Source organism: Tenrec ecaudatus, chromosome 4, assembly GCF_050624435.1.
Source record: "Tenrec ecaudatus isolate mTenEca1 chromosome 4, mTenEca1.hap1, whole genome shotgun sequence".
Taxonomy (NCBI): Eukaryota; Metazoa; Chordata; class Mammalia; order Afrosoricida; family Tenrecidae; genus Tenrec; species Tenrec ecaudatus.
Window position 1 is genome coordinate 26,097,094 of NC_134533.1, and position 13,740 is coordinate 26,110,833.

The window sequence follows — 13,740 nt, forward strand, 5'->3', positions numbered from 1 at the left end:
CGAAGGGGCAGCCCTGCTCAGTCTCCCAGGCTGCCATCAGTGGGTTTGATTTGGGGCCGGGCAGTCTATGAAGGGTGCAGGGCATTAGGGGACGTTCCGAGGATCATGAGAATGACCGTATGATGACACAGACGCTTGACAGGAGAGTGCACGCCGTTGGAAAAAGATGCCGGCAGACGTGTTCTGAGTGTGTAAACAGCACAGACAGACTCTGTACATGGTGGTGCTGAGCGGAGGATGAGATGGTGCCCGACGGGCCTTCTACAAGCACCTGGCAGATGCTCCGCCACTGACAAATTCCACGGTCACCATGCACTGTCGCACCATCCGCCACCCCACCAGACCGTACCTGCTGCAGACAGGGCGCTTACCTTGCCCATCTTGAAGTAGAAGAAGGTCCCGGCGGCCACCTGGGCGACAAGGATCAGGAGGAGGAAGGCAAAGTACTGGGGACAGAGAGCAGGCAGTCAGAGATGGGCCCACTGGCCAGGCCCCCGCCCCGGGCCCTATGTAGTGGCTGGTAGCCAGCAGGAGGCTAGTCACTCACCAGCCCCAGCAGGCAGCGGACCTCCTTGACAGCACCAATGCAGCCCAGGAAGCCCATGAGCATGGTGAGACTGCCCACGGAGATGAAGAAGTAGGCCGCCACCTTGAGCGAGTCAGATGAGGTCTCTGGAGGGGAACGGGAGAGGGGTGTCAGCTCCAGCCCCACTGGCCAAATCCCTACGGCCAGATTCCAGGGTGGGCCCCTCCTCAGAGATTCCCTGCCTGCCTCTGGCCCTCCAACAACTGCCCCTTTGTACCATTCAGCCTCCCCAACAAGAGCATGAGCTGCACCGGAACCGGGCATGGTCTATTCCTCTGGGACCAGGGGCCCCTGGACATCTGCCGGCAGTGGGAACAGCAGAGACAAGGCCCGATGTCCTCGTGTTTGGAGAAGGGAAAGGTGGTGCGGAAGAATGGAAGGGTGTGAGTGAGAGACTGGAAGGCAAATGGCTGTGCTCAGAGGCTGAGAACCAGCCCGCCTGGTGCGGCGGGGGCAGGGGAGCGGAGCAGGGTGAGGCAGCAGTCCCATCAGGACACTCGACCAGCATTCCAAAAAGCCCAGCAGATTATGGAGCAGGGCTGGGGCCAGCTCTGTACCAGAGAGAGAGCGAGAGCAAGAGAGAGAGAGAGAGAGAGAGGGAGAGGAGAGGAGAGGAGAGGAGAGGAGAGAGGAGAGGAGAGAAAGGGAAAGAGAAAGAGAAAGAGAAAGAAAGAGACCGGGTGGTGCTTTCCCACGGCTGGGCAGCAGCTGCAGACTGGCCCCCAGGGTTGTTCCCAAAGCTCTGGAAGGCTGGGGAGGCTCCAGGGTGACTGTCTTCACGAGGCTGCATCTCAGCCAGGCAGACTCCGGGGCCCATCGCAGCCACACAGGGCCTCTCTCCCAAGGCCTGGACACTGTTCTTCAATGTCCTCCCTGAGGATGCGGACCCAGGGGCCGGCAATTGACCTTTAGTTGGGAGACTCAGGTCTAGGTGGCCTTCACTCCCCAGGGACCTCGGAGCCTGGCTTTGGGCATCAGCCCCCAGTGCTGGTGAGGGCTGGGAAGCAGGATGTGTGGTTTAGCTCTACTTCCTGGACACGGACAGAATGTTCTAGGGCTCAGGAAGAGAGAGTGCTAGCTGGTCCTTCCCCATCTCCCCAGGCAGATCCTCACAGGGGCTAGGGTATGCCTCCTGGTCTGAAGCCCTGGTCTCCCTATCCCCAGGGGAAGACCCTTCCTTTGCATTCTCCCGCAGCTCCAGGGGCTGAGTTTCCATCAGCTCCTCCCAGTAGAAAGAGCTAGCCCTGCCTGGGAGTCGTCTGGGAGCCAGGCCGGGGACTCAGTCCTGCACCCTCCACAGTGGCCCAGAGGCTGCCGGTCACCTTCTGACTTGTCCATGTTGGGGGAAAGCCAGCCAACTCTGCTCCTCAGAGAATTTCAGTGACACCTGCCCCTGTCCTCAGCCAGGGTCTCAGCCTGCCCACAGTCAGGAAGTCTACCCAGGGAGGGTGGCCAACCCACCCTCTGTGTCCTGCAGACAAGGGCCCCTAGCTCCTGCTGAGCCACGCACGCCAGGGCAGGAGGACAGACAGAGAGGGACTGGGCCCTAGAGAAGCAGAATCTAGTGCTCTGGGCAAGCCCTCTTCTGGGCCTCTGTTTCTCTAGTAAGTCCCACTTCTTAGCGATGTCAGCGGGTTTACATTTTATACAATTTGTTGATTTCCCTACTCACCAGGAACTATTCCGAACTCTTTTCAGACATCGACTCATGCAATTTCTCACAGTAATGTTTTGTTCTTACCCCAGTTTGGGCTTTCTACTCCTGTACACAGTTACAGTCTCAGAAACTCATGGCAGCGGTTCTACTCTGTCCTATAGGGTCGATACGGGTGGGCATCGACTCGATGGCAGTGAGGTGTTTTGTTTTGGTTTACAGTTGAGGAGATGGAGGCACAGAGAGGTGAAGTAACTCGCCCAAGCTCACACAGCTCGTTGGCAACAGAGCCAGGATTTGAACCCCGGCTCCAGAGTCTGTCCCCGGAGTGGTGTGCAGCAAAGGCCCGCGGTCCCGTTTGAAGGCCACACCGTCTAAACTCCGAGCCCATGGACAAGTTACTTCATCCCTCCATGCCTCCATTTCCTTCCCTGCAAAATGGGATGCCAGTGCCTTGTGGCAGGGGTCTGCTGGGTAGGAAGCTGGGTCACACGGAGCCATAGTGGTCTGGCAACCCAGCTGCCTGCTTCAACCCTCACTTGCTGCATGACACCAAGCACATCCTTCCTCTCCTCTGTGTGCCTCAGTTGACCCAGGTAGAAGAAAGAAGGTAGCAGAGCTCTGCTCCTGAGCCTGAGACCCCTGGGGACTGGCTGAGACCGTGCAAGGCCCCGCACCCCAAAACACTGCAGGGGCCGGGTCCTGTGGGGCAAGGTCCGTGGAAGGTGTAGAGAGCACCCAGTACGTGTAGGGGAGGCCAGAGAAGGGCCGGGGTGGGGCGCTGAGGCAGGCTGCTGGGAACCCAGGTGCTGGGCATGAGCTGTGTCCAGGAAGCAGAGCCTGGGTCTCACTGGACTGCAGGGTGAACTCCCAGGTAGAAGGGCATGGGGAGAGTGGACACTCAGTGGGGGCCGAACACCCAGAATGGGGGTGCAGTCCCAAGTCCCTCCTCCCCTGCAGCGGGCATCAGGACTGACAGCCCCTCATATGGCTGGAGGGTGGACCCTCCGGGCTTTTTACCTCCACACTCAGTCAACAGGTGTGGTGATCCCATCACTGGGGCCCAGCCTGGCTCGTTTCATCAGATCAGGCAGTTGCCATGGCCCGAGTCCAAGTCTGCTGCTGTGGGCAGCTGCAGGGAGGGGTGGCCTGAGGGAGTCCCAGAGAGGCTGGGCAGCCATGCAAGCATGCTTCCTCCCCACCACGAGGGAAAGGGTGCCTCTCCACACTCACACCAACACTGCCATGTTAGGACCTAAGTTCCTGGGTTCAAATCCTGTATGGAGCATTCAGGAGCAGTGAGAGCCTCGGCGGGAGCGCCACCCCTTGCTCCACGCCTGCTTCTTGGGTGCCTCCTCCTCACAGGCTGCTGTGGGGCACTGTCAGGGTGCCTACTCAGGGTGACCTTTGCCCCATGCAACCAGCTGAGGTGTGCCACCACCTTGCCTGTCTCTGGGCAAGCCTGAGTGGCTGGGAGCTGCCCTCAGCTCTTCCTCATCTGGCCCCTACTCCATCCCCCTTGCAGGTGGTCTTCAGCCACATCACGGGTGCACCACCCCACAAGCTGTTTCCGGGGGGGGCCCTCTTCAGTAGGAGGCCAGGGATGGTGCCCGCAGATTGCAGATGGAGGAGCGGAGAATGCCAGAGACTTGCTGGTCAGGGCCTAGGAAGGATCCCAGATGAGAAAGCTGCCCACCCCAGTGTTCCCCACACAACAGCAGCTTTGTCTGGGGAGGGAGAGAAAATTCCTTCTGGAAACTCCCTGGAGAGGCCCCCTAGCATCATGGTCAGCAGCAGGGCCCAGGGCAGCTAGGACTCAGGCGCATGCAGGCCACGCTCCTGGCTGTGGGGGTAGCAGGTGTGGGGGATGCGGGGGTGCTTACGTAGGACAGCCATGAAGCTGCTTCGGTCGACCACGATCCATACCCCGAAGCCAAGGATCAGGGCACCCAGGATCTGGAAGGAGAAGTGGCCTTCAGAGAAGACACCAAGAGCAAGCAGGGGACAGGCGCCCTCCCAGCTGGCCCTGAGGGCCAGGCTGGGGGGTAGGGCAGGTGGGAAGAAATGCAGGGGTGCCCCCTCATCCTTCCTCAGCCCAGGGATCTCAGAGGACTTCAGGCCCAAACCCCAAGTTCCTGGGGAACCCAGAAAACCAGACAGTGGGAGCCCCACAGCCAGTCGTTGTCAAGCAAGAAGCCCCTGCAGGACCTCTCCTGGCCCCGCCTGTGTTCGGCCCCTCCCACGTGTCCATCTCTGGGGCAACCTCCTCTGAGACCCACCCTGGCCCCCTGTGGCTGTAGGCCATCAAGCCCAGTCCTGGGACCCTGTAGGCCTGCCCCGTGGGTCTCCCCAGGCTGCCGCCCAAACAGAGGAGCCCCAGCGGCGTGGTGGTTAAAGCGATCTGCTGCACTTTAACACCCCCCAAACACACACACACACACACACACACACACACACTGCTCGGAAGCCACAGGCACTCTCTTGGAGAAAGACACAGCAGCTGCTTCCATAAAGATTCGCAGCCTCGGAAACCCTGTGGGGACGGACTGCCCTTTTCCTGCCGTCCTTCAGGGCTGTCAGCTTGGTGTCCACCCCTGGCAACCCCTGTCACTATTGTCAAGTGCCCTTGAACTGGCTCTGACTTATAGTGACCCTGCAAAAACACAATGGAACACCGCTCGGTCCGGCCCACCCTCACCTTGTTTAAAACTAGTGATGCTTATAGAGAAAAGCGTGACCTTGTCAGAGATTTCACCTTGCTTGGACCCACACCCCATGTCACGGAAGCAGCAGCCAAGAGGTCACATGACATCTGGCATTGGGCCCGTCCGGGGTGCATGACCTCTTTAGAGGTTAGAAAGGAAGGGTGGCACTCTGAGGACCGGGGTGGCCCAGGCCCGTGCATGCTGTTCTCCATCGCCCCCCTACGCATGTGAAAGTGGGACATTGAGTAAGGAAGACCGAAGAAGGGTCCGTGTATTGGCCTGACGGTGCTGGAGAAGAACACTGGAAGTGACACGGACTGCCAGAAGAACAAACAGATCGATCACGGGGGACGTTAGGGGCAAGGATGGTGAGGCTTGGTCTCGAGTGCTTGGCACACGTTAGCAGCAGAGCCCGGTCCCTGGGAAAGGACATCGGGTTTGGTGACAGAGAGAGATGGCGAAAAAGAGGAGGCTCCCTGACAAGGTGGGTTGACACGGTGGCTTCAATGATGGGCTCAGGCCCAGGAATCATTGTGAGGACTGTGCAGGGCCGGGCGGTGTTTCATTCTGCTGTGCATCAAGTCGCAGCCAACAACAACAATCACAACAGCATGCAGGACAAATGGACCCATTCTCAGTGGCTATTTGCTTCTACAGGGTTGCCATGAGTCAGGGCTGATGAGACTGTAAAGGGCGGGTCTTTATGGAGCTAAACAGGAAGCATGGTTCTAAAAGGTAAGTGTGTGAGAGACAGCGGGATCAAGGCCCTGGATGCCCAGCTATCTGACACCCGCTCCCCAGGGTGGGGCCCAAACCTGTACTCACAGCTCCAGGCACAGCCCTAGCCAAGATCCCATTGGCTCATAATGCTAGCAGGGGGTGAGGGGGACCAAGGTCTGGGAAAAACACAGACGCCCCGAGAGGCTGGCCTCTATCAAGTCACTGAGGGCGTCCCAGCCCCCATAGGATGCCCCGACCCACCTCTACTGCCAGTCCTGTGGTCCCTGTCCTCTGTCCAGGAGGCCTTTGCTGACCTCTGGCGATGCCCTGCCTTTTCCTTACCTGCCTTCCTAGGGGTCTCAGCTCCCCTATACTTTCCCACCAGACTTTGCATGTGCCTGTGGTTAACCCCCTTCCCCACCACTCTAAGCCACGACTGTCTGCTCAGGTCCCAGGGCAGGGTCCGAATCTCCGTAGCATGAGGTACCTATGTGGGGGGTCCCTGATTGTGGGGCTTGCAGTTGTTATACCATCTGCTGTCAATTTGAGACTTAAGAGGAAAGGGGTATTGTTTAGCCTGCCAGTCAGGTCCCAGCTTGATGACCTCATTTGGAGGTGCTAAGGAGATCAATAACTCGCTGGAGGCAGGACACACATACACTCCCTGTGAGAAATTCCTGTCGTCAAGACATATGGAATTATGCTAGAGCCCTGGAGCTGGAGGAGCCATGTGGAGACCCCTGCCAGTGCTGAGACGCTTCCACTGCTACTGGATCCACGAGACTTTCCACACACTGTGGTCTTCCTGCACTTGGCGTCACTGCACGGCTGCATGAATCGGAAGAATGTATGGGCTAGTATTGACAGATGGGTATTTAGGACTTAAGGACTTGATCTGGACCGGGCTGGGAAGTTTTCTTAATGTACAATTACTCTGTATATAAAGCTCGTTCCTATACACATGAGTGTCTCTGGATTTGTTTCTCTAGTCTACCAGATCTAACACAGTGTTAATGTGGGGTGAAGCTACAAACACTCTCCCCTGGCCCCTTTGCCCCCTCTAGTCTAAGGTACAGCTACACACACACACATACACACACACACACCATATCTTTCTGAGTCAGCCTGGGCCCCAGCACACAGAGAGTTAACACTGACTCCTGGGGTCCCCCACTGGAGCTGGCTGAGGCCCCCAGACCTGCCCCCAAGTCAGCCTGAGCGAAGCCTTCCCCGTTTCTGGCCCCATGCAGCTGCCTGGGAGCCCACAGGAAGGAGAGCCTGGCCAAAGCCAACCCCCCCCACCCCCCACCTCCCCGCAGCCCCATCTCTCTGCACAGTCTCGCCCGACTCCCTATGAGGGGAGGAAAGATCCAGGCCCTACACCTTGAGCTCCCACGACCCCCAGCCCAGCCTTCTCTCTAGTCTGTAACCTCCTGGTGGAGCCACGGGCCCCACCCTGCACCCTGGTTGCTGGCCCTTTAAGGCGGGCCTTGGCCCAGGAGCTGAGGGTCTGAATGCCAAGCCAGGGAAGCCCTGGTGTCCAGGCCCTGTCCCAGCGAGGCCCAGGCCTCGCTGTAGCCTGTAGCAGGCCATTCCCAGGACAGCCTCAGTGCAGCCCAGGGGCACGCTGGGTGCTGGGGCCAAGTCCGCGGTGGGAGAGGGTGCGAGGACCGGCTTTCTCGTTCTCTAAGCCCGTGTCACTGACATGTGAAAAATGTGGCTCTAGTCCACCAGGAATTCACATCTCTTGGAGAATTTTGGGGGCTTTCCAGAGAAATAGGGAAAATATAAGTAAATAAATAAACAAGAGAACAAGCAGTCTGAATGTCAACATGAATGTCCCAGAAGACTTCCTGCTCCACTCAGAACACAGGATGGACATGTACCATCTGTAAGGGTGGAATGGGGTCCTGATAGCTATCCTGGTGGATAACCGGGTTGCTGTTGTTGTTTTCTAACAGCATAGGCCTGGAAATGCTACGGCGGGGACATAATGAGCGGCCTCTCACTGCTCCAACAGCAAGCTAAGGAGGCCTCCCCAGACCACCCTGCACACACACACACACACACACACACACACACACCCTCCCCAGACTACCACACACACACACACACACACACCCTCCCCAGACTACCACACACACACACACATCCCAGACCACCCCAGTACACACACACACACACACACACACACACACACACACACACACACACCCATCCCAGCAGTTCCCAGGCAGCAGGAACCAGCCAGAGCCGGGCCGGAGAGGAAAATCCAGGCCCCACAGATACAACCAGATCCAGATGTGCCACGCAGAATCATCCGGGCAGCCCCAGGGTTTGGGACCCCGGCGAGTCCTGTCAGGGTGGGTCTGGGGAAGGTGAGTGCACCCCCGCAGGGTTCCCTTGAACCCCGTCTGGCCCGGAGCCTACCTCCTCTTGCCCATGCTGTCAGAGTTCAGAGAGGCCCCTACAGAGGGTCCTTGGGCAAAGGAAAATCAAAGGGAACGGGTAAGTTCACATCACACAGGCAAGGGGGCAGGCTGGGGTGAGAGAGATTCCAGAACCCGTTGGAGATGCCACAGGACCTCTCAGCCACCTCCTGCTGATGAGTCAGGGGCACCTCCAAGGGCTCTCCTCCCCCCGCAGCCCCTCCCCAAACTCAGGCCCACCCAGCCCAGGTGGTGGTGCTCAGGGTGGGGGCTGGAGCTGGAGGAGAAGGCCACTACTTTGCTGAGAGAGTCACCTGGGGGTCTTACTAATCCCCTAGCTGCCTCGTGCAACCGCAGTATCAGTCCTTAGCCCCACGGGGCCACAGGTCCCCCTGGAGGGCCTGGCCACCCAAGGTCTCAGGCTGGGAGGGTCGGGCGGCACCGGCAGTACTTACAAAGAAGAGCAAGTTGAAGAGGAAGAGGAAGTACTTAGTGACTTTGATACAGGCCGAGCCCATGGTGCCGGTTCTGGAGCTCCCTGGGGAAGAGACGGAGGGAAGTGGGTCAGTGGAGGTTGGATGGGAGGAGGGCACCCACCATCCACCAGTCCCAAGTCATCTCAGCACACACCCCCCACACACAGCCCCATGAGGTAAGTCAGTGGGAGCTGGTCTAATCCTACAAGTGGGCCCCAAAGTGGACCACACCATCCCCTGCGGACGCTGGACCCAGCCAAGGGGGGCCATGAAGGCAGAGGGACTTCCCTTGGGTGACGGGCAACAGTGTAAACGTTTTCAATGCTGGCTCACTTTTTGGCCAAATCCATTTGCGAGCCTCTTAGATTGATGGTAGCATTGTCTCTAATGTTACCCGGAGGCCCCGAGAGGGTAGAGCGTGGGCTCAGTCACACAGCCCTGGAGTGAGGTCCTCCAAGCAGGCAGCCTGATGTTTGAGCCCTGTGGTGTGGGCTCAGCCCCCACATCAAGCCCCCCCAAACCCCAAGCTCCAAGGCCCACCCAGGTGGCTCCAGCGGAAGTTGAGACACAAGGGAGTCAGTGAGCAGCTGGCGGGGCTCTGGGGAAAACTGCAGCTTCTGCCACAGATTTACGATCTTCCTACGGGCCCAAGGGGCCCGAGGCTGATGGCCGGCCCAGGAGGGCTCTGGTTTCTTTGCGCAAACAGGCCCAGGGGCCCCGGCCCGGCCTTGGTGGTACTTTCAACAAATACAGAGAAACACAAATACCCCCTCACCTCACCCGCCTCAGAGATTCAAAGAGTCGTCATTTTAGTAGCTATATTTCCTCTATGTGCCTGGGAGTGTGTGTGTGTGTGTGTGTGTCTCTAAGTGAGTGTGTATGTGTCTGTATGTATGTCTGTGGGTGTCTCTGTGTGTGTGCATCTAGCTAAGTGTGTGTGCCTGGATGTGTATGTGTGCGTCTCTGGTTGAGTGTGTGTGTGAGTAGCTGAGTGGATGTCTGGATGTGCATGTGTGTGTGTGCATACCAGTATGCGTGTGTGCAACAAACAGCTTTAAGCAGAACTGGACTCACACTCTGTGCAGTGCCTGGTGGCCTGGCTTTCCCCTTGGACAGTGTGTTAGGAAGCCCGCCGTGTGCTCCAGAGGGAGCCTGGTGGGGACGTGGTTCCAGCGCTCAGCTGCCAGCGGAATGGTGGCAGTTTGAGCCCACCAGCCCCACAGTGGGGGACAGAGGCACAGTCAGCTTCTAGAGCGATGCCGCCTTGGAAACCCACTGGGGCAGCTGGACACTGTCCTGCAGGGTCACCGTGAGTCAGTTTCAACTCAACGGCGCTAGTTCCTACGTGCAGAAAATGTCTTTGACAACACTATTTCACATGTGACATAAGAGTCCATTCTACTGATCACTGCTATTAACCTTAATGGGGGGTCATGGACGCCCCCAGAACATTTACACATAGATAACATGGTTACAAATCGTTTCTGAGGTTCGCTGGCCCGGGAAAGCCCTTGAGTTGAAGTCCTACATAGACGTAGGCACGGACCCAGCGCTCTCACACTAGACCCGCAGGTGGGTCCCGGGTTTCCTCAGCCATCCTGGATGAAGAACATCAGCTAGGAGACACCGCACACCAGAGGAGTCCAGCCGGGGAGGGGAGGGAAAGAACACTGGGAACCAGCCAGACAGCCAAAGAGGAACAGGCTGGGACGAAGGCCCTGGGGACAAGGGAGGCCTGCTCCGGGCAGCTGGGCTCAGGCAGCTGGCCCAGGACAGCTGCATGGGCAGAGCTGGGCTCAGGGGCACCAGGCCCAGTCCGGTTCCCATCGCCCGGTGTGGAGGGAGGAGGGGAGAGGCAGGTCACAGAGCAGAGGGGAAGGTGAGCGAGCCCAAGGCCTGGGCTCCACCACAGGGCTGAAAGGCAAACCCCTCCCAGTTCCTGCAAAACACAGCTTCCTGTGTGCACATCTGTTCACCCCCCAGGGCTGGTCGGGTCTCAACACTGAGCTCCCAACCACACTTGTCAGCAGGAGCACACAGTGGCTGCCCCATAGCAGGCAGGGGGTGGGGAGAGCCACTACTTCTTAAGGTGCCCTCGCCGCCCCTTAGGGGTCTGACAGAGAAGGTGTTCCCTCGGATGTTTCCTTGGGGGGTCAGATGTGAGCACAAGGTGAAGCAAAGTTGCCCTGAGAAGGCAAAGGCTGCCTGGGTGGTAGTGAGTTCCCCGTCACAGGGGGCATGGAAGCAACATCTGAATAAATCCTATGAGGGATTCACATATGACAAGGGGGATAGGGGTAGGGGGTAGGTGCTACATGGCCGTTTATGCCAACCAGGGTTCAAGACAAGGGTCTGGAGACAGCAGAGATGGTAGTGAGTCGGGAGGAAAAACTAGAGTCCAGGCATTTCCCCCAGGGCCCTCCTAGAGCGTTGGAGAGGAGCAAACAAGGCTTGCCAAAAGAACTTGGGGCAAGAGTCCCAAATCCAGGCTGGCCTACATGTGGCCGCCCCAAGGTGCATGGAGCAATTGCTCCTTCTGGGCCCCCAGCACCCAGCAGCTCTTCAGGGTGGGCAGAGCTGGGCAGGGCGGCCAGGCATGGCTGCCTTGCCCACAGGGCCCTGCTTTGTTTCAGCGGACCTGGACCTCCTCCAGGGCCCGCCCAGCCCCGGCCCTACCAGAAGTATGCATGTGATACGCTGAATGGGCCAGGGGCCTGAGCCCTGGGCCTCAGTGAGACTGGAGCCCCAAAGAAGCCATTCTTGGGCAACTCTCCTGCACACTTGCAGAGAAGCCCGGGAAGGGGCAGTCTGCGAGGCTGTGGTGCTCATGTGTCCAGGGTCAGGTAGGACAGTCAAGGGGCAGGGCTATAGATTAAGACAAAATACTGGGTTGGCTGAGGGAGGAAACTGCTGGTAACCAGACATCCTGCTTTTGGTGGGACAGTCCCGATTTTTAACAATTTTCCCCGCGTCCCGCAGCATGTTAAACAAGTCCCGATTTTTGAAAAGAATACACGACAAGCTAGGGTATGCGGTTTTTGGCTGCCTTGTAGCTATTTCGCCAGGATATGAGTTTTATCAATGGTGTCCCGCTGGTGTCCCGCTTTACCAATGTGGAAATCTGGTCACCTACGGGCACTGAAGGGGCCCTGGTGAAGCAGCGCTCCAGCGTTTGGCAGCTGGCGGAGAGAGTGGCAGTCTTTGCACAACAGCCTGGCAAACCCTACTGGGTAATTCGACCCTCTCCTGTGGAATTGATATTACCCTGAAAAGGGCTTTACGAGCACCTACTGTGTGCAGCGGTGCTCATAAAACCCTTTTCCATACCACAGGGTGACCAACTGACAGACCAGCAGGAGAGGGTGACCAACTGACAGTTCCCCGGAGAAGGACGTCCTGCACGGTAAAGCGGAAGGGCAGCGAGAAAGAGGGAGGCCCCGACGAGATGGATGGACACAGGGGCTGCGTCCATGGGCTCAGGCACTGGCACAGCTGGGAGGATGGCACTGGCCCGGGCAGGGTTTCCTCTGGTTGTGTGTGGGGTGGCTATGGGTCGGTGCCGGCGAGTCGGCCAGTGACAGATGTGCACCGCTCGTCTGCATGGCTTCCTCTCGTTGTTCTGAGGGCCGGCCCCTGCTGGATGCAGTTGAGCTGGTTTCTACCCACAGCGACCCCGGGAGGGACAGAGTGAGAGTGTCCCGGGCTTCCCTGGACTGTCATCGGGGTTTCCCTCAGAGTCTCTGGGTGGGTTCGAACTGCTGATCTTCTATTGGCAGCTGGGCACTCAGCCATTGCGCTACCAGGACTCCATACCAGCCCCTTGGCAGTGGGCATTCCTCCCCCTGGGGCACTCAGGGCACAGGGGGAGGAAGTAATCCCCCCGGGTCACACAGCCCAGATCTTCCCACGCGGCTGCCTGTGGGGTAGGCCAGACTTCACAGGGGAATGGCTGAGGGTGCCTGGGACGGCTTTGACCCCAAACCCAAAACCAAACCCACTGCCTTCACAGTCAGCCCAGTCCTTCTGTCTTTCTCCCGGGGAGAGGCTGGTGGTCTCAAACTGCTACCCTTTCGGTGAGCAGCCCAATAGGTAATCTCTACGCCAGCAGGTGAGACCCAGGCGCTGTTCATAAGGAGCTCTGGCCAGGTGGGCGAGGAAGAGGCCAGGGAACCACGTTTGTGGGTGTCACACCCTGGCCTGAGGCAGGGGCTGCAGCCTGGTTTTCCCCGGATGATCCAGACCCCAAGTTGCCTATAGGTGTGCCGGTGGTGGGGGCTGAGCACTGGCTGCTGACTGAACAGCTAGCGGGTTGTTCCCGTCATTGTTCTGTGGGAGAGAGGAGTCCGGCCACTCCTGGGAAGAGTCACAGTCTCAGAAACCCTTAGGGACATTTCTCTGCAGGGCCATATAGGGTCATAGGGACCTATAGGGTCATGATGAGTCAGAAGCGACTCTGTAGAAGAGGTTGGTTTAGTTCAGTCGCCCACACCAAATGGTACCAGGCACTGGGCTAAGCGGTTCAGCCATCGAGGAGCAAACTGAGGCCCAGAGGAATGAAGGAGGTTGCCCAAAGTCTCCTCTCCATAGCAGCGAGGACCAGGAGCCAGGCCATCTGGCCCAGGGCGCCGCCTCTCCCTCTCTCTCTTCCACCGGGGAAGCAGCTGGGCCAGTCCAGAGGCTGAGCTGGGACCCAGACAACCCCAGGGCAGGAGGCAGGATGGGCAGGGAAAGGGGCGAAGAAAGAATGACCGTGAACGGACCTCGGCAAAGGACAGCAGACTTTTCAGGTGCTCGGTGACTCTTGCCTCCAAGTGGACAGAGGCATCTCCCAGCCTCCCTCAGGGACTGGCGGGGTGAGATGCCAAAGCGGAATCCAGGACCTGCTGCCAAGTCTCCCTAGCTTTCCCTCTGAGCCGGTGGACCCGGGTGGTCTCTTCACCAGAGCCCCTTCTTGGAGTGATCTTCCCCTGGGAGTTGACACCTGTAGAGGTGTGAGAAGCCTGTAGCCTTGGGGGAACGGAGAGGGGACGATGGGCTATGTGGCAGTGACTGGGGGGGTGGGGGAGCTCACCTGTCAGTCAGATGGTGGGACTGCACTGGAGCTGTTTGCTGGAGCACACGCTTCCTCAGAGCACAACTCCCAGAAGACGCACCGCTGTGAACAAGAGGT

General features: G+C 58.5%; 1 protein-coding gene across 2 annotated transcripts in view; it reads right to left on the reverse strand.

Annotated features, from left to right (window-relative positions):
- Nucleotides 1-13,740, reverse strand: part of CD82 (CD82 molecule) — a 52,369-nt gene that overhangs the window by 14,321 nt on the left and 24,308 nt on the right. Inside the window, exons 2-6 of one of the 2 annotated variants that reach the window (XM_075545847.1) lie at nucleotides 13,642-13,725; nucleotides 8,550-8,632; nucleotides 4,124-4,196; nucleotides 548-672; nucleotides 372-446 (exon numbers count right to left, since the gene is read on the reverse strand). In XM_075545847.1, coding sequence (XP_075401962.1) covers nucleotides 372-446; nucleotides 548-672; nucleotides 4,124-4,196; nucleotides 8,550-8,612 — 336 coding nt within the window. In that variant the 5' untranslated portion in view covers nucleotides 8,613-8,632; nucleotides 13,642-13,725. Of the gene's footprint in view, nucleotides 1-371; nucleotides 447-547; nucleotides 673-4,123; nucleotides 4,197-8,549; nucleotides 8,633-13,330; nucleotides 13,525-13,641; nucleotides 13,726-13,740 lie in introns of those variants that run through there. The other variant, XM_075545848.1, reaches the window with a different exon arrangement.